At 39.1% G+C, this 21607-nt stretch overlaps 1 protein-coding gene across 2 annotated transcripts in view; it reads right to left on the bottom strand.

Moving 5' to 3' along the window:
• SEC16B (SEC16 homolog B, endoplasmic reticulum export factor) overlaps positions 1-20077 on the bottom strand; it is an 83500-nt gene extending 63423 nt beyond the window's left edge. The window contains exons 1-6 of one of the 2 annotated variants that reach the window (XM_070746678.1): positions 19990-20077; positions 17379-17729; positions 15703-15788; positions 9691-9811; positions 2069-2219; positions 1750-1897 (exon numbers count right to left, since the gene is read on the bottom strand). In XM_070746678.1, the coding sequence (XP_070602779.1) occupies positions 1750-1897; positions 2069-2219; positions 9691-9811; positions 15703-15788; positions 17379-17659 (787 nt within the window). In that variant the 5' untranslated portion in view covers positions 17660-17729; positions 19990-20077. Of the gene's footprint in view, positions 1-1749; positions 1898-2068; positions 2220-9690; positions 9812-15702; positions 15789-17378; positions 17730-18856; positions 18951-19989 lie in introns of those variants that run through there. The other variant, XM_070746677.1, reaches the window with a different exon arrangement.
• Between the last annotated feature and the right edge of the window lie 1530 nt (positions 20078-21607).

The following is a 21607-nucleotide window of genomic DNA, read 5'->3' as shown; positions in this document are numbered from 1 at the left end:
CTGCGTCTTGAAAACTTAGAACTGCAGCGCCTAAAACATGATTTAAGTATTGCCCACAAGATCATATGCTGCAATGTCCTTCCGGTCAATGACTACTTCACCTTCAACCGCAACAACACAAGAGCACGCAACAGATTCAGACTTAATATTAACCGCTCCAAACTTGACTGTAAAAAATATGACTTCAACAACCGAGTTGTCAAAGTGTGGAAGTCATTACCGGATTCAATAGTGTCAACTCCCAATCCCCAACATTTCTCCCTTAGACTCTCCACGATTGACCTCTCCAGGTTCCTAAGAGGCCAGTAAGGGGCGTACATAAGTGCACTGATGTGCCTAACGTCCCCTGTCCAATTGTCTTTCCTTTTCTCATATATATTATATATTCTCTCCCTCTCATCTACTTCTCTTCTCTTTTACTTACTATCCTTATATATACAGTGAACCCTCGAGTTTCGCGTCCTCAAGGATCGCGAAAGGGCTATTTCGCTAGTTTTCAACCCGGAAGTAAACTCCACCATCTGCGCATGCGTGCCCTTCCACGCATGCGTAGATGGTGGAGTTTCCCCGCCGGGCAGAGGCTTCCCTGGGTCTTCCCCCTCTTGCCCCGGTAAGACCCCAGCGGCGGTGGGCTGGAGCGCGAGCTTGGGGCAGCCTAGCTCCGCTTCCCAGCTGGGAAGCGGAGCCGGCAACAGCGTGGGCGGGCGGGCGGCGCGCGCGAGCTTGGGGCAGCCTAGCTTCGCTTCCCAGCTGGGAAGCGGAGCCGGCAACGCGCGTGCGCTTGGGGAAACCCCAGATCCGCTCCCCAGCTGGGGAGCAGCCCCAGCAACGCACGCGCGCTTGGGGCAGCCTAGCTTCGCTTCCCAGCTGGGAAGCGGAGCCGGCAACGCGCGCGCGCTTGGGGAAACCCCAGATCCGCTCCCCAGCTGGGGAGCGGCCCCAGCAACGCGCACGCGCTTGGGGCAGCCTAGCTTCGCTTCCCAGCTGGGAAGCGGAGCCGGCAACGCGCGCGCGCTTGGGGAAACCCCAGATCCGCTCCCCAGCTGGGAAGCGGCCCCAGCAACTCGCGCGCGCTTGGGGAAACCCCAGATCCGCTCCCCAGCTGGGGAGCGGCCCCAGCAACGCGCGCGCGCTCCCCAGCAACGCGCTGCGGCGGTGGAAGTAAAAACACCATCTGCACATGCGCAGATGGTGTTTTTACTTCCGCACCGCTACTTCGCGAAAAATCGATCATCGCTTGGGGTCCTGGAACGGAACCCTCGCGATGATCGAGGGTTCACTGTATTACTTAATGTCTATTTTCTTCCATATGTATTGTATATTGGACAAAAAATAAATGAAATGAAATGAAATATGCACCAAAGAAAAAATCCTTTTGTGTCCAATCAAACTTGGCCAATAAAGAATTCTATTATTTTTTTTCAGAGGTGGGTTCTAGCCAGTTCAGACCAGTTTTATAGAACCGGTAGGAAGAAATTCTCCCCACTCTCTGAACTGACAGCGATGGCCAGTTAGTCATGCCCCGAACCAGCTCTCTCAGCAATGCCATAGACGGCGACATTTTCTTTTTTTTGCTTGTGTGCATGCGCAGAAGTTGGGTTTTTATCAAAGCGCCTGCAAGCGTGAACACCCATGCACACACAACACATGAAGAAGCGAACCAGCAGCGAGGTAAGTCAAAGCCCACCCCTGCCTATTCAATTCTATTATTACCCTCACCCTGCATCTTATCCTTGTTGAATAACTTACCTAACTGAACAGGATTCCAATCTTTGGAGGGAGCGGCTTCATAGTGGTTGGAAGAATTTTCCATATATTGACTAAGCTCACAACAGCTGGAACTGAGACCAGATTCCTTGTACTCTTGGAGAGGGGTTAGCCCCTCAGGCAATGAAAGCTATTGCAGAGGAAACACATAGAAAATATATGAGAGTGAATGGTAGCCTGAATTAAACAAAGCAAAATAATCTATAACTTCTTTCCCAAGGAATTTTACTATTGGGAAAAAAATAGGAAAATGCAAGGTCCTCCCACTGGCTAAAATGTCAGCAACGATGAGATTAGATACCTCAAGGGCTGGATTAGTGGCATTCTTCGAAGAGTTCTCTTGGAAATTATCCCAAGTGTGTTCTTGCAATGAAGGAGAATGGGAGCTGATATCATAGAAAGCATCTTTCTTTGAAGCATAGCTATCTTCATAGGAATCCTGCTTCTTAGATCTGGAGGAAATCAAAGGAAAAAGGTTGAGCTTAAAATCTACTGGACTTAACCTTGCAGCACATTTATCTATCTGACTCCTTATACCGGGATAAATACATAAAACAAATGCCATCTTGAATATATACTGAATTTTGACCCAATTTCCTCCTGATGTGCACAGCAAACAATCGAAGCAAATGTTTCACTTAAACCTTTCTCGCCTATCACCATGTTAGGTGATAGGCTCCCTCTATTGATAATGTCCCCTCCCACAAGCTTGCAATACTGCATTAGAAAAGTCTGCAGAATCCTAGATGCATAAAGAATTGCAGTTTTCTGCAAGATCACATGAAGTGTTAGTACCACTTTATATTGCCTTGGTAAGAAAACACTTGGAATACTGCATCCAGTTTTAATTGCCCAATATAAAAAAGATGTTGAGACTCTAGAAAGAGTGCAGAGAAGAGCAACAAAAACGATTAGGGGACTGGAGGCTAAAATATATGAAGAACAGTGGCAAGAACTGGGTATGTCTACTTTAAGGAAAAGAAGGATTAGAGATTTAATGGGCTGGTACAAAGAAGAGTCAACATTAGAACTCGGAGCTTATTGTCACTTTAAATGTATACTAATTGGCATACATTAAAATGAAATTTCTTTGCATATAGCTCTCAGAGGTTCACCACCTCCAATATACATTGCATAAATTTGAAAATAAATTTATTTATTTATTTATTTTCAAGTTTATGCATGCTTGCTTGCAAGCATATAACCACATACAGTATATCATATGACCCAGAGAAACCTAGTTCTAGTTCGGATGTATACATGAACATGAAGAAAAAAACGAATCTAGTTTATCAGACAGATGAAATAGGAAACAAAGCTGTACTAGAAATACTTCAAATCAGCAGTGAAATCTACTTACCTTCCCTACTGATTTGGAAGTGCGAATTTTGTGCGCACACACATGCTCAGCTCACGTGCACACACACAAGAAGGCTTTACACATGCACAGAGTGTAAAAAAAACAAGGAAATTGTGGCCACTGCTACCAGTATGCCCTATCCGGAACCTACCTGTAGCATTTCACCACTGCTTCAAATGCTCTCAGAGGGGAGCAACAGAAACAAACCGTAAAGTGGGTGTGTGATGCCTCTAACAATACTTTGAATTCTAGGCACAAAGCGCTTTTGAGTAGTATCCTGAATAATGGGAAGCAAGTTTCCTATATTCTTATAGGCCAGCGATGGCGAACCTATGACACGGGTGCCACAGGTGGCACACGGAGCCATATCTGCTGGCACATGAGCTGTTGCCTTAGCTCAGCTCCAACATGCATGTGTGTGCAAACCAACTGATTTTTGGTTCACACAGAGGCTCTGGGAGGGGGTTTTGGCTTCCAGAGACCCTTTGGGGATGATGAAGGAGGATGTTTTTACCCTCCCCCAGTTCCAGAGAAGCCTTTGGAGCCTGGGGAAGGTGAAACATGAGCCTACTGGGCCCACCAGGTTAGGAAACAGGTTGTTTCTGGCCTCCAGGGAGCCTCCGGGGGTGGGGGAAGCTGTTTTCGTCCTCCCCGGGCATTGAATTATGGGTATGGGCACTTGCACATGCACGATAGTGCATGCCCATGGTCTTTCGGCACCCGAGAGAAAAAAGGTTTGCCATCACGGTTATAGGCTGTCTTTACCACTCCCTGTATAAACCTTCTATCTGAGGCACTACTACTACTAACCAAACAGTGATACACTTTGTTAAAACACTCTCAATTGTGCCTCTGAAAAAGTGATCAGGACAGATGTGCTCTCCTCATCTGACACAGGAAATGTTTGCATGCTTCACTAAGGATGATGTGTGGAGATACCAATTCAGATTGTAAGTTATCTGCACCCCAAGATACTTAATACTGTGACCACTTCAACATCTACATCCTTGATACTGAGTGGAGTATGACTATGCTGGCTCTTTCTAAAATTTACAATGATCTCCTTTATTTTATTCACATTTAGAACCAGGTTACCTTTATTGCACCAGCCCACCAAAGCCTTCACCTCTTCCCTATAAGCACCTTCATTGTTGTCCTGGATAAGACCCACACCACTGCTGTGTCATCCACATACTTCACAATATGATTTGGAACACTTTTGGCACAACGGTCATGGGTCCTCAAAGTGAATAGTAGAGGTTTCAAGACATAGCCCTGTGCAGAACCCGTACTCAAGGAGAAAGAGTTGGAAATTTTTCTCCCAACTCACACAAAATTGGGCCTATCGATAAGGATACCAAGTATCCAGTTACATAATAGGCCTTGTTTGTTCACCAAATGCTATTGAACGTGGAACTAAAATCAATAAACAGCATTCACACATAAGTGTTCTTCTCCTCCAGATGCGCCAAGCTAAGATGAAGCACACAGGAAAGTGCATCATCTATAGAGTAGTTCTTCCAATAGAATAGAAGATATTCTGATAGATAGACCTTATTCTACAAAAAATCTGAAGGCAGGACAAGAAGCAGTGGATGGAAGCTAATCAAGGAGAGAACCAAGCTAAGGAGAAGTTTCCTGTTAGAAAATTAATCATCGGGGCAACCTGCCTCTAGAAGTAGTGGGTGGTCCATCATTGGAGGTTTTTAAGAAGAAATTGGACAACCATTTGTCTGAAATGTTATAGGTTTTCCTGCTTGAATAGGGGCTTGGACTAGAAAACCTCCAAGGCTCCTTCCAACTCTGTTATTCTGTTATATATAGCAGTTCGGCTTCATCTTATAGCTAGGATGATACTCCATCAAAAAATGTACAAAAGATGGTCAGTGTGACACAACTTTATGTGATGAACAGTGAAAGGAAATATAATGGAGGAGGACAGGGGGGAAATAATAATTTTCTGTTACCCAAAGTCATCCAGCTGAATTCTGTGCCTAAGGGAGAACTAGAATCTGTATCTCCTTCCTGTCAGCCCTGGAAACCATCTTTTGCATTGGGCATTCAGGTCTGCCACATGTACTGCTGTGTGAAACTTGGAGAGGGGATTGTATTGTATGGATCAAGGAAGATAGATAGTCATAAAAACAGCCATTTCTCAGAGAGTCAAGGACATCGTGCCCTGCATCTGGAGGGTTATGTCTCAGGAGTGGGTTCTAACTTACCTCGCTGCCAGTTCACTTCCTCCCGCACCATATGGGTGCACCACTTGGGAACGCATTCGTGCATGCACAGTGCCAAAAAATCCGACCAAAAAATTTTTAAGCTGAAAACAAGATGCCGATGCATGTGCAGTGCTGGAAATTCAGTTTCTTACATGCACATTTTAAAAAATGGATTTTTTAAAAAAAAAATCCAAAAAAAAGATGGCGGCATCCATGGACCGGCACTGAAGAACCAGTTCTTTGACATCACTGTGACATTGTGACATCACCAGCAGCTTGCTATCGGTTCGGTACACCCATATAACACCTATGCTCCATGAGCAGCAGTGACTACCAAAATTTTACTACCACACTGTGGCCGTGGCTTATGCAGGACGCCCTGCATTTACTTTCAACATCTTTCAGTGCAAATTGGGTGCTCTGCGGTGGAGCTCCATTTTTGCTAGCCCACGGTGTTCCCCACCATCTGGGCAGTAGCCCACCCGTGTGTATGTGTATGTATATACACATTCAGTTCTTTAAAAACCTTAATTATGAAACTGTATAAAAATATACTGTATAAATATATCAATATACTGTAACTATATTATTGTTGTATTACCCAAAATAAATTTAGTCTACTATATATGAAAACATTATACACTACAAAGAGGGGGGTGAAAGCAAAAGAAAATTACATGTAGTAAATTACATATGCCTATTACCTTCAGTGCTAGAAAATAACCTAATTTCTAATAAGAAACCAACATCTCTGGGTAGTAAAGGGTAGTAAATTAAAAGTAAAGTAAATCTTACAATTGTAGGCCATGATCACAAGTAGCAAAAAAACCGTTGCATTTTAATACATGACTTAGATTAATAAGTAAGTAAATGACAAACTGGGTATTTGCTCCATCTATAAAAATTTACAACGATCATTAACTTTTTAAATAAATTAAAACAAAATCCATTTAAAATATTTAAGCTGAACCAAGAGAAGTATTACTCTGAAAATATGTATAAGTTTAATGCTAAATTTGTTTTTAATAACACTAATCCTTCCCAATAAACCTAAGGATGTTTTCATTTGTCTCTCAATAGCCTCTTTTACTTGAGAGATTTATTTTGAAATACTAAATTCAGTATCTTCCTGGGGATAGCTTCTGAACAATTTATTTTAAAACCCTAATATTTTCCAGACATTAAATTAAGCAGAATATTTGACTGACTTTAATTATATTACATTATACTGGAATTATACTGTACCGGTATTATACTGGTATTATATTATACTGGTATTATAATATTATTAGTATAGTCTAGCACTGCATTGCATTACACTGTTATATTAATTATATTATGTATACAGTAATGTCCTATTTAGAATTGTGTGTGTGTGTGTGTGTGTGTGTGTGTGTGTGTGTGTGTGTTAACCATTGTCTATCCATTGCAGGATGAAGGTCTGTTCTGCATGTTTCCAACCTATACAATCTTGAGCTTTTTTTTACCAATTGGGCCAGCAAATATTGCTGATGTTATGGATTTATCATGTTTTATCTCTCTTTCATGGATGCTTTTTATCAAGTGGGATCCATTCTATGGCTGCCTTAGTCTACCTGCCATCAGTTCTGTTTTATGTGATCAGCCCATTTCCATTTCAATTTTTTTACTCTCTTGATGATATTGTATGTTTATTGTATAATCCATATGTACTAGACCACTACCTACACCTTGGCCAATGGATCTCAATGGAAAGCAATAGAATAAAGGAAATTAGTTGGCAGGCATTCAGCAAGATAAGCATAATTTTCAAGAACAACCTCCTCCTAAGTCTGAAGAGAAAGGTTTCTGATCAGTGTGTGCTATCTGCTGTAACATATTCCAGTGAAACATGGACACTAACCTCACAATTGATACAAATATATATACCGTACATACATATACACTGTCCTACTTCTAATTTAGATTAGACAATTGTTGAAAATTATCATCTTCCTATAAAATCTTATAGGAAATTCAACTATACAAATCCCTTAATGAGTTAGTTTTATTAGACATGACAACACTATCAGTACCAAATTAAACAAAGAACATCCTTGACAAGTTCTTATTACTGGTGAAATAATTTAATTAATTGTTCTGCCGGGCTCTCTGGTAGAAGCCTCCTGAAAATTCACGGGTACAAATTTCAGACACACACACGTTTGAAAGTTCAAAACAATGTCCTTTATCACAAAATTCAAAAGAAACAAAGCACCCTTTTTGTATTGCAAAGAGCACTCTTCCCCAAAATAACCTTGTAGGCTGTACAAGTCCCTTAATCAGTCCTTAAGTACTTAGCTAGTAGCTGTGAAGAAACATCACAGCCCTCCTTCTTCCCACCAAGTGAAACACACACACACTTTACTCTGCTTTGGTGTCAAAGGTGTGAAAAATCCACAAACAAAGTTCAGAAACAGCGAGGCATGATCCTGAAGAACTGCAATCAGATAATCTTCCACAATGGCCAAACTAGCACTCTAATTACTGGAGCCCCACCCAAACACAGGTGGCCTCTCTTATCTCCTGTAATATTTCCTCAATTGGTCTATTCGATGCATAAGTCTGCGCCTGTGTGGGTCTAATACTTCATCATCCGAATCAACCGAAGATAATGGTGATTGGCTTCCTGGGCTGTGTGCCAAGCCCCCCTCTTCCAAGTCACCCCCACCTTCTTCTTCATCCAAGGAAACTGCACTCCCTGACTCTGCCAGCAACAAAACAGGCCTAGGACATGTTGCCGTTTCCCGTGCCTCCACCTCCACATTCCCAACAACAACAACAACAACAATAGTTTATTAGACTTGTATGCCGCCCCTCTCCGAAGACTCAATCTTGTGTTTGTGTGTATTTGCCTAATTGACAGCTTCTTTTACCTCAGCAATGTGTTTTTATTTCCTTTAATATAATGCTACAATCTTCTGTATTGCTCTGTACCATGTTCCAAGCAGCTTCCACATCCTGTTTCCTTTTACACACTTCTCAGTTATTCTGTTGAAAAATGCATTTATCTTCTAATATATTTCCAAGCAGGACTAACATTTTCTCTCTCTATAGTCCTTTCACTTTGATTTTTTCCAATTATTTCCTTTCTTTATTCTCTAAAATCCACTCTTGGTACTGTGTAAAAGTAATCAGCTTCACATTCAGAATCTCTCATAATCCTCGTATGATGCATTCAATCTTTGATTGTAAAAATCAATCATGCTTCTCAATTTATTTTTGGGTATGCATAAACAGACTTACCCTTAAACTCTTAAAGAAAACAAACATTTATATAAGCAGATACTCAGAAATCACCATTCCAAACAAAGCTCAATTTTGCCTGTCAGTGCACTCACACAGTATAGTACTAACACCATAGTATTTGATTCAAATCTGAATTACCTTAGAAACCAGCAGACATTTGCCACAACCCACTAATAGGAAATAACATGTAATGCCCTAATAAGCACTCAGGAATTTGTGACATTTCTCATATACAGGTAGCCCTCAACTTACAACAGTTCATTTAATGACCACTCAAAAATATAACTGCGATGCAAAAAAGTGGGTTATGACAGTATTTCACACTTATGATCATTGGAGCATCCCTGCATACACGGGATGAACATTCGTTTGTATGGCAACTAATTATTCTTTATGACAGTTTCAGTGTCCCAGGGTCATTTGGACAGCTTTTGTGACCTTCTGACAAATAAAATCAATGGAAAAGCCAGAGTCACTTAACAATTATGTTACTAACTTAACAGCTGCAGTGATTCACTTAACAACTGTGGCAAGAAAGTTTGTAAAATACGGCAACATAAATTTTGGGCTCAATTGTGGTTTTAATTCGAGCACTACCTTCTTAGAAAATCCCTAAAATAATCCATAGAAGCTCTATGCACACAAAAAATGAAATATGAATACATCTTCTCACACATCTCAACTTGGAAAACTCTAAAATATCTCCAGTAGGGAGGGAGGTTTCCAGAGGGGACACACACGCACGCACATGCGCGTACACACAGAGACACAAATGTAGTGGGTTCTACAACAGTTTACTACCGGTTCATGTGCGCAGAAGCATCTTGGATGGGTGGGTGGAGCCTGCAGCAACCGGTGCTACCAGTTCTTAGAACCAGGCCGAACCAGTAATAACCCACCACTGACACACATACACAAACACTGAAGACAAGGCAAAGATAACATCTGCAACTCTATCTTCATGCCGACCAGATATTTTGTCAATAAACATTGGAGCCACTCATTGGCCCAATAGTACTAAGAATAACTGAATATGGACAATCTTAAACCTGATCATTCAAGAATTTTACTTACTGAGTTAGTGCAACATCATAATACCCCAAAGAGTCATTACCACTCCTAGGCTGGCAATCTGTATAATAAATCTGATTCCAAGAATTTGCACTTTGACTCCAGTTATCTCTCCATCTTGGATCTGTACAAAATAAATATAAACAAATAGGTCTTCTTGCATGCATTAAGAATGAGACTAGTCAGAATTAGGCATAGAGCAATTGAATGCCATTCTCTTTAAACTACACAACTGAACCATGCTCTCAATAGTCCCTGGTGCCCAAAAGGTTGGGGGCCACTTGTTTACAGCATCTCACTACTTCCACCTACAGGATGTCCAGATATTTACATCCTAGCTATAGCACACCTAATTTTTTTAAGCACATACATTAGAAATTAAATTAAATTAAATTAAATTAAATTAAATTAAATTAAATTAAATTAAATTAAATTAAATTAAATTAAATTAAATTAAATTAAATTAAATTAAATTAAATTAAATTAAATTAAATTAAATTAAATTAAATTAAATTAAATTAAATTAAATTAAATTAAATTAAATTAAATTAAATTAAATTAAATTAAATTAAATTAAATTAAATTAAATTAAATTAAATTAAATTAAATTAAATTAAATTAAATTAAATTAAATTAAATTAAATTAAATTAAATTAAATTAATTAAATTAAATTAAATTAAATTAAATTAAATTAAATTAAATTAAATTAAATTAAATTAAATTAAATTATTAAATTTTAGGTCAGTAATGGGTTGCTAGCCGTTAGGCCATTCTCCATACTGGTAGCGAAAATGGAGCTGCACGCACAGCTCTGCGTTGCCGGCTTGAATGCACGCACACCGCAGTGAGATTTTGATTCTGCACATGGGCAGAATGAGATGATGCGCAATGGAGAGATTTTGGCATTTTTTTGTGTAACAAGAAATTGCCGAAATGGCCCATGGTTCTCTTTAAATGAGGTTAGGAATAAGTGGAGCTGTCTGTGGTTTTTCAGTAGAAATTAATGAAGAAAAGAGCATCCATGCTTCTTGCAGCTGAAATGCTTTGAGAAGAACAGGGGGTATTATAAGAAAGGAGGGTGAAGTTGGAAAGAGAGAGAAAAGCAGATTAAGGCTAAGCTAAAGAGGAAGGAGGAGAGAGAGATAAAAGAGACAGAAATGTGAACTATTTAATCCTAAAAATGGAGCCAGAGAACTGAAATAGAATTTTGGACTCCAGAAAAAGTTTGAGAGTGTGATTGAGAGAGGAAATTGACATTTTTAGTGTTACATTACATCTCCAGTTTTTACAGAACTTGAAGATAGCATATTTGACATTTTCTACCTGGTTTTCTATACAAAAAACATCCCTGTTAGTTAGGTTAGAGTGAATGACTGGTTCAAAGTTGCCAAGTGAGTTTTATGGCCAAGGGTAGACTTGAACCCAAATCTCTCTAATCATCTCTAATCCTGTAGTCTCTAGACCAGGGGTCCACAATCTGCAGCTCCAGAGCCACATGTGGCTCTTTTAGCCCTCTGCTGCAGCTCCCTGTTGTGTGATCCCATCATTGATGGGCCCATCCCTCGCCCTCCCCTCCCAGTTACTTCTTGCCTAGCCTGGGAAGGTAAGGGCAATGGCAGGGGATGGAGAAGAGACTGGGGCTGATTCTCTGGTGCCTCATTCTTGCTGGAGCTTCTTCCAGCCCTTGTTTGTGCTGAGTGTGCCTCAGTCTCTTGGGGAGATGCGCAACCTGCTCCCTGCCCCAACATACTGGCCTGATCCAGCTGTGACTGACACAGGTCTCACTATTGTGAGGGCTGGCCGGGTGAGAATGTGATCCGGGAGGAGAGAATGATAGAAAGGGGGATGGGCCCATAGCTTTAAAACGTGCAGGGAAACTTTCACTACCTGGAGAATGCTTTTCAATTAAAACACTGTGTGTGAGGGGTGAGTTCTCCTTGGGGTTCTTCGCTACGCCTTTTCTGTCTTCTGGGAAACTTTTTGAAAATCTGGGCTGGCTGAGGAAGGAGCACAAGCCATGGGTGGGAGAGGGGAGACATCCACACACAGATACAGAGAGGGGGTAGAGGGAGAGGGAGATAGACAGGTGAAGATATATCAACAAAAATATGTTATGTGCGCACACACACACATTTATATACTTTGTATGTGTATATATATATATATATATATATATATATATATATATATATATATATTTGTTTTCGTAAATTTTCACGGGTATATGTATGTAGATTGTTCTGAGTTCGGGTTTTGCCCTGTGTAATGTTTTGCATGTCTATGCGACGTTTCGGTGAAATCACATTCACCATCTTCAGGCTGGAGTTCCAATCTCTGTGTTGTTGTAAATGGAATATTAGCAAACTGACATTTCTTTCTAGTATGTAGTGTGGGGGTGGAGATTTGCTTTGAATGTAGCAAATAGATTGGGTGACTATGCTTCAGTGATCTGATTGGTTGGTGCAATCATAGTTGTTAGAAGGAATGACATGAAGATTTTATGAAGTTTTTGTTTAAGGCTGATTTCCAAATATAAAATTCTAAAATCATAATAATTAGAAGGATTGACATGTTGATTATTATGAAGTGTTTATTTTGTTTAAGGCTGGTTTCCAAATCTCTGGCAGGCGGGAGGTATCATCCCTTTTATTTAAAGAAAGGGGTCTCTTTTCAATTTCGATAGCTTCTAGAGAGATTCTTTTATATAAATTCTCTGTTTTGTGGAGTAATTTAGTTTTTTCAAAGTCAATTTCGTGCCCTGTTTTTTTAATGTGCTGGACAAGGGAGGAGGTCTTTTCTTGTTTTTTGACTGCATTCACATGTTCTGCTATGCGTTGGCTCACTCTTCGGTTAGTTTGTCCAATGTATGTGGCTGCACATGTTTTGCAAGGGATTTCATAGATTCCTTGGTATTCCAATTGGATTTTATCTTTGGGGCTCCTTAGGATATTAGATATTTTTTGGTTAGTGCAAAATGAGGTTTTGATGTTATGTTTGTGCAGGATTTTACTAATTTTATCCGTGGTGCCTTTGATGTAAGGAAGGATGGTGGTGCCATTGTCCTGTTCTTGATCTTGTTTTTTGGGGGGGGTCTCTTTATTGATTAGGTTTGTTATTGTTTTCTCTTTGAATCCATTAGAAATTAGTACATCTTTGAGTTTGTTCAATTCAGTTTTTAAGTGCTCATGGTCAGCTAAGCGTTTGGTTCTGGTGATGAGAGTTTTGGCCACTGAGGTGATTTGTGCGGGGTGGTGGTGTGAGTGTGCATTTAGATAACGGTTGGTATGGGTTTTCTTTTGGTAGATAGTATGTCCTAGGCTGCCATTGGGTTTTTTATAGACCAGTACATCTAGAAAGGGAAGTTGATCATTGATTTCTGTTTCCATAGTAAACTGTATTTTGGGGTGTAGGCTGTTGAGATGTGTGAGGAAATTGTCTAGTTTTTCTTTACCATGTGGCCAAATTACAAAGGTATCATCAACATATCTCAGCCAAAGTTTGGGTTTGTATTTGGCTTGCTCTAAAGCATTATTTTCGAAATATTCCATATAGAGGTTGGCTATGACAGGTGATAGAGGTGATCCCATGGGGGCTCCCTCTATTTGTTTATATCTTTGTTCATTATAGATGAAGTATGTATTGGTCAGGCAGTGGTTGGTAAGGTCTAGGATATATTTGGGGGGTTTGTGTTTGTCCTGGATACCTATTAAAGAAGCCTTGACAGCTATCCAGGACAAACACAAACCCCCCAAATATATCCTAGACCTTACCAACCACTGCCTGACCAATACATACTTCATCTATAATGAACAAAGATATAAACAAATAGAGGGAGCCCCCATGGGATCACCTCTATCACCTGTCATAGCCAACCTCTATATGGAATATTTCGAAAATAATGCTTTAGAGCAAGCCAAATACAAACCCAAACTTTGGCTGAGATATGTTGATGATACCTTTGTAATTTGGCCACATGGTAAAGAAAAACTAGACAATTTCCTCACACATCTCAACAGCCTACACCCCAAAATACAGTTTACTATGGAAACAGAAATCAATGATCAACTTCCCTTTCTAGATGTACTGGTCTATAAAAAACCCAATGGCAGCCTAGGACATACTATCTACCAAAAGAAAACCCATACCAACCGTTATCTAAATGCACACTCACACCACCACCCCGCACAAATCACCTCAGTGGCCAAAACTCTCATCACCAGAACCAAACGCTTAGCTGACCATGAGCACTTAAAAACTGAATTGAACAAACTCAAAGATGTACTAATTTCTAATGGATTCAAAGAGAAAACAATAACAAACCTAATCAATAAAGAGACACCCCCCAAAAAACAAGATCAAGAACAGGACAATGGCACCACCATCCTTCCTTACATCAAAGGCACCACGGATAAAATTAGTAAAATCCTGCACAAACATAACATCAAAACCTCATTTTGCACTAACCAAAAAATATCTAATATCCTAAGGAGCCCCAAAGATAAAATCCAATTGGAATACCAAGGAATCTATGAAATCCCTTGCAAAACATGTGCAGCCACATACATTGGACAAACTAACCGAAGAGTGAGCCAACGCATAGCAGAACATGTGAATGCAGTCAAAAAACAAGAAAAGACCTCCTCCCTTGTCCAGCACATTAAAAAAACAGGGCACGAAATTGACTTTGAAAAAACTAAATTACTCCACAAAACAGAGAATTTATATAAAAGAATCTCTCTAGAAGCTATCGAAATTGAAAAGAGACCCCTTTCTTTAAATAAAAGGGATGATACCTCCCGCCTGCCAGAGATTTGGAAACCAGCCTTAAACAAAATAAACACTTCATAATAATCAACATGTCAATCCTTCTAATTATTATGATTTTAGAATTTTATATTTGGAAATCAGCCTTAAACAAAAACTTCATAAAATCTTCATGTCATTCCTTCTAACAACTATGATTGCACCAACCAATCAGATCACTGAAGCATAGTCACCCAATCTATTTGCTACATTCAAAGCAAATCTCCACCCCCACACTACATACTAGAAAGAAATGTCAGTTTGCTAATATTCCATTTACAACAACACAGAGATTGGAACTCCAGCCTGAAGATGGTGAATGTGATTTCACCGAAACGTCGCATAGACATGCAAAACATTACACAGGGCAAAACCCGAACTCAGAACAATCTACATATATATATATATATATATATATATATATATATATATATATATATATATATATATATATATATGCATGTATGTCTGTGAGAGAGAGATGTCAAAAGGGGTTTGTGGGTCCCAGTGGTTTTTAACAACCAGTTGTCTATCCTAATGACCAACTGGGTAGGCATGGCCAGGAGGTCATGACTGGGTAGGAATGAGTGACATTGACTTGGTCACACCCACCCAGGTTTTGTGGCTCCCGATGTTTTCTTTTCTGTGAGAAACAAGTCCAAATGGCTCTTTAAGTGTTAAGTTTGCAGATCCCTGCTCTAAACCATAACAAATATGCTACACTGGCTGCCATACCTCAGCCTAAAAATCTGGCCCAAAAAATAGGGAATCGTGAACTCCTTTTTCAAATCTTACATGTTACTACAGTAGAATCTCTGGTCACAAATGCTTCTGACCACTACCGACCAAGAAATTCATTTTTTTTCCTGCAGCCAATTTACTTAAATGTTGCAGTTTCACAGGCCTGCTGCATTTGTCTCCTTTTCAGGGGGACATTCAACTCTAACCATTCTAAACTGTAATTCATCACTATACTAAGATACAACATAAAGAAATGCTTACAGATGACTTCCCACAATGCACATAAATACAAGCATACCCTATTACTTTACTTATAGCATTCCCCAATATCCATTATTCCTATATAAATTGGACTTTGCAAGTGCTAGTTGGAGATTATAAATTGTTTTAGCCCAGAAGGCACCAGACTGGAGAAAGATACTTTAGCTCCATAATGTTTTAAGCCTTTTATCCTATGGGGAATGCAGTACCTCTTTTGCTTGGATGTACTTGGGTGAATCTTTGGTACATTTCAGGATTCTCCACGAAGCCATGGTGCAGCTCTTCATATTCCTGCCTGAAAAGTAACCCAAGAGGTATGAGCCAAATAAGAGGCAGAAGAATCTGCTTTAGTAGGCTATCTATCTTTTTGTAGTTGGAAATAGTTCATAAAAACAGATCCAAAAACTGGTACATATTATTATGTATTGATTGTGTGCCATTAGGTCATTTTCAATCCCCAGTGACCACATAGATTTTCTTCATAATGATCTGTCTCTAACCTGGTCTTCCAATCACCATTTTAAGTCCACCCACCTTGATACAGACCATCCTCTTATCCTTCCTTCCAACTTTCCCAACATTACAGCCTTTCCCAGAGACCTGAACTTTCACATAACTATTAGACATATTAATAATAGATCTTTATTTATTGTTATAATAGATCACCATTATTCGGTCATTAATGTGACTCCTTTTCCTAGATCTATTATTAAACAATTTTAAAATATGAGTGATTTCATTGATAACTTGCTAGGGCCAACTGACTTAGTAAACGATTGAACGTAGTGATCTATGAGTCAATAGAGTGAGTAGTGGCAGCACTAACAAAAAGATGGGATAAATTGAAGAACGTGAAATGTAAAAAAGTGGCAAAACCAGAAAGCTCTTGCATTCTAATTTAGGAGATACAAAAGCCTGATTAAAATAATAGTAGGAAATTATAGCTTCCATTATGTGAATAACTTGGTCCTGATTTTTCACTTTCATAATTTTTCAATTATACATAAATGGATTGGTTTGAACTTTGGGTAGCTGTTCCTTGGTTTCTTATTTGTGTATAGGAGAATTGATCAGAAGCATTCATTATAACAATAGATTATGTTATAATCTATATATAATTAGATGCTCTAATTATATATAATTTATAATTATATATAATTTATATATAATATTGTATAAGTGCAGGCAAATCTAAAAAATATAATGCTAAAAAGTTGTTTCAATGCAAAGGATAAGATAAGCTAGACCACATAAAACCTACTAAATATATACTGTGTGTATATATATATATACTGTATATGAAGCAATATATAATATAGGCCATATATATATATTAATAAATTGCACATTAAGTAATATACAAGGCAGGGAAGCCACAACTCCATAGTCACTCAATGACCAAAATAAAGTGTTATTGTTGTTGTCAACAAAAGTTTTAAGTCCAGATATAAGGATCCAATCATCAAGGGAAGCCACTTTGAAAGCTGTCATTAAAAGCCCTCAATTTTGCAATTATTTCCAGGAGGTCAGGAAAAGCTAAACATGACAACAAGGCTAAGTAAATAGATGTTGTGCGGATGTTCCTGCTCAGTCACACTGCAGGATCCAAAAGGTCAAAATTAAGATTATTATGGGGGTACTTGACCTTATTCAGGACCCCATGCAGGGCTCTACAGACTATAGAGATATGAGAGAAAAAGATTCAAAATAACCCCAACTGCAATAAAACACACTTTCCCCATAGTTTCTGAAATCAGAGGATTTTATTTCTTTAGAGTTAAACTATAATTTAGAACCAGCGGAAATCAGAGCCTGGACCTCCATGTGCTGGCTGTCTATATCATTTCCCAACATTGTCACTCTTTATTTCTCATGTGAGCTTTACCTTGCGTAAGACCAGTCTGGATAGCTACTTTTGTAGTACTCTGCCCTGGAGTTTGGTCTCATATAGTTCTGGAGTCTTGGATGATGGATGGGATTGTGGTGCTGAGCATCTAGCCAAGGCGGAGGTCCTACTTGGAAATCAGGATGGTATCCTTCATGCTTGAAACGTGGAGGTGGAGGGCCATGGTAGACTTCCCTCCGTGGTCTCCTTCCATATCCTTCAAACCAAGCTCCATGCCTCCCTTGGTCCTGGGGCTGTCGGGGTGGCATCCATGAGTCCATTCAGGACTTTTTTTAATTGAAGACTGTTCTTATTTAGATTTTTCTAAAGTATTTAAATTTCTTCAGTTTCCTATAAATATAAAAATAATCAAAAGGCAGTAGGTTCAATTAAAATAAGCATTATTCCAAAGATAGCCAACTGTAAAGGCTTTTGCCTTCATGGTTATACAAAGATCTAGAGGGAAGACTATTCTTGCTATGTTCTAGAGGCATATATATAACTTCTTTACAAATTAGGATTTTAAAAAAAACCTTTTCCCCCTTTGGAAAAGAGAATATATGACTTTGTAGTTTGATAGGAAATACATGAAGTTACTGTTAAAGAAACAAGTTTATGCCCTAAGCACAGGATTCTTACAAGTTTTTAATACTGCAATTAGCTTTCACACTAATTAATATCTAACATTGGTAATTTTAATGCTAGATTAAAATAAAGAGTTCAGGCCAATCTGCATACATTATTTCAAAATTATACAACAAATCCTGCTTGAGTTATCAGAAAACAGTGGCTTGATAAATACGTTCATTATTTAGTAATACATTAATGATAACATCAGCTGTCTGCTTATTTCCTGACATACAATTTAATCTTTCTGATATTATATCTGTTATGTCCTGTAGAAGTTGGGAAGTTTTCATTCCAGTCTGACAGAGAAGTAAAGTAGGAAAATTCTGATTGGTTCCCTGCAGGATTGGCTCCCTATTTAAACCCCCTGCCTTTTGTACACTGCTGCTGGAAGTTACTCCCTGTAATCTAATAAAGAACTGAAGTCACTCCACCAGTCTCCTTTCTCTTCATGATTTGAACTCAACAATATCACTATTAGTGAAAAGATGTCTGTAACAGTTCCCTAAAGGCTAAATAAATTAGATCTTTCTGGTCTCTTAGTCCATTTTAAAAAGATTCATACAGATATACTGACCACCTTCTATCTATACATCAGTCATTCAATCACATTGCCAAATAGCAGGGATGGATATTGTACAAACATCTGACAACACATTTTATTGATTGCAACCCTCTCTATCAATCATGTCTACTGTGTAGCTATAAGATTTGTGTATGGTGAAACCTATTTCATTTATACAACAAAAGAGAAAGAAAAAAAACCAGGTAAAGTGCTACAGGATAACTCAAGGACAACTTGAGTGAGCAATGCTATCTTATATCTATACACCCACAACACTCCTACTTACATTGCACATATCTTTATGAGAAATGAGACCACCGGCTCCAGTTCTTTCAGCTTAGCCGCAGTGGTACTTGTCTGTCTCCAAGAAAGCTGTCAAAGTCCATTTGCCACCTGACAAGTTTCTACCCACAGTAGATGAGCATTCTGTTTTTTCTTGGTGTCAAAGTCCTGGACAATGCAATAATCCTGACTGAACAGAGCAAAGGGCACATTCGTCCTTTGTAAACAATACATTGGATTCTTCAAAAAAATATTTAGTGCATTTTGCATCACTTAAAATGCAGGTAGAGTAGAATGATATGAGACATTGCTCAGCAAAGTTGGATTACTTGTTTTCCCTTCCCCCATCTCCAGGAACCTTTTCCACATATTCTTGGGTTTTTATGATGAAAGATTAATGGCTTGGAGAAATTTGCTTCTAGAGTCATAAGATGCTGAGGTTTGTCCCAAAAGCTATTCTAAATTTAAAACTTAGTACTGGTCAGGTAAAACCTAGTGAGTAATGGTCAGGTGAAACAGATAACCTCAGGGTGAAGCTATAGCAGAAGAGGAGGATGGAGGATGGAGACTTGGAGGAGATAGCAACTTGCCTTTATGGAGTCAATGGGAGGAAAGAGAATGAATCCTTGAGTCCTTCCTTCATTCTCTTAGCCCAGTTGATTAGATGCTTTTTTAATATTAGATTTGTTTACATTGTCACACTGTTTTATTGTTGTTGTTAGCCGCCCCAAGTCTTCGGAGAGGAGCAGCATACAAATCTAATAAATTATTATTATTATTATTATTATTACATCAGAGACAAAGGAGGGTACTGACAGAAATCCTTTGCTTTTAAGCCAAAATACTTTCACATCTGAAATCTGAAATATATAGTTACTAGGTAACTAGGTTATGCAGGTGTAGGGGAGGGAAAGCAATTCTAATTCAGATTTCCATTCCTTAGGTGATACTGCATTTTTTCTTCTATCACATGGTATAACAACTGGAATAAGTATTTCAAGCCTGGACACAGCTCAGAACTGAATGTGTCATCTTGCTTAAAGTTCACACTGTTAACATTGTTAATCACAAAAATATCTAACGGGAGGTAGATCGCTATGCAGATCACTAATGAAGATAAATTGAACATAATCTCACCTTGGGCTAGTTCTTAGCTGGAACAAAACTTTTATCCACACGATTGTAAACAAACATTGCCGGAAATAATTATTTTCTTTCCTCTCCCTCCCTCTCCCCCAATGAAACTAAAGTTTTCTCAGAGACAAAGTTCATTTTATATATGTTCTTCTATCTTATATCCTGTTTTATTTCCCTTGCTCCACCTTTAAAAATCTGCGCAATTCTTCTTAACTGACCTTCACTGAGATTACTTACAAAGTCTATCACTAAACCAAAACGCTTGCAGATGCTTCTGCATCCCATGACAGTAGCAAGCTCAGCCGCTGAATCGGCTCATTAGAATAGGAGCTATCACCCTTGCCACGTCAGCTAGGCGGAACCTACGAGCGGGGATTCTTCCTCCCCGTCGGAGCTGTTTCTTCTTTACACGCCGAGAGTGAGGGAAAAGTCAGAGTAGCTAAATTTAGATCGCCATGTAAAGAAGGTTACACCAGTAGTCGAGAAACTAGAGGGCAATTTATAATTATAGAGTGGCATTCAGTGTTGCAAACTGAGGTTTGAAGGCAAACCTCATTGCGTGTTTGAAGAAGAAAAAATATTCAAGGTCTGCTTTTTAAAAAAAAAACCACGACCCGTTTTCCCATCTACGAATTCAGAGTATTTATAAAAGCCCCGAATGATGAAACCCAAACAGGAGAATTAGCACTGCAGCTCTCCTAGAAAATGCCGGACGGTGCTCTGTTCAGTATACTGTATTTCTCTCTAGTTTGGAACCGTAGAGTTCGGTCTGATTAGCATGCTTTTTTGAACCTCTGACCTTGCAAACGATTTTTGTCCCCGTCTTGGTTTTCATTTATTTTATTTTATTTTCCTTGTTTGTCAAACATGTACAATATAGCAGGTATAGGCAAGGCCGCCATCAGGAATTTTGGGGCCCCATACAGCCTAAGTGTCTGCCCCCCCCCCCGGCCATTTTAAAACTACTGCCCCCCAAATCCGGTGCCATGCCCACCATGGCCACACACCCTGGGCAAGCCCTCCCCCGGCCCTCTGAGGTCAAACACAGCCCTGATGTGGCCCTCAATGAAATTGAGTTTGACACCCCTGGCCTAGAGGCTAAATCCTATGAACAAGGGCTAAGAGAACGAGTATGTTTAGCTCAATAAATAGAAAACTGAGGGGGAATATAATAGTAGTTTCCCAATCCTTAAAGGGCTGCCACAGAGCAGATGGCATCTATTTATTCTCCATGCCACCTGAAGGTAGTACAAGAAGCAATGGGCGGAACCTCACCAAGAAGAAATGCAATCTGGAAATAAGGAAAAACTTGGGACTGGGCGACATAGAAATAAAAAATAAATAAATAAATAAATCCCTTCTTTTTTATTAAAAGAAATTAATAGAAACATAGAAACATAGAAGACTGATGGCAGAAAAAGACCTCATGTTCCATCTAGTCTGCCCTTATACTATTTCCTGTATTTTATCTTAGGATGGATATATGTTTATCCCAGGCTTGTTTAAATTCAGATACTGTGGATTTACCAACCACGTCTGCTGGAAGTTTGTTCCAAGCATCTACTACTCTTTCAGTGAAATAATGTTTTCTCAGGTTGCTTTTGATCTTTCCCCCAAC

This window comes from Erythrolamprus reginae, chromosome 3 (genome assembly GCF_031021105.1).
Source record: "Erythrolamprus reginae isolate rEryReg1 chromosome 3, rEryReg1.hap1, whole genome shotgun sequence".
NCBI lineage: Eukaryota > Metazoa > Chordata > Lepidosauria > Squamata > Dipsadidae > Erythrolamprus > Erythrolamprus reginae.
The sequence above is the reverse complement of the archived record's forward strand: the minus strand, read 5'-3'. Positions and strand labels throughout refer to the sequence as shown.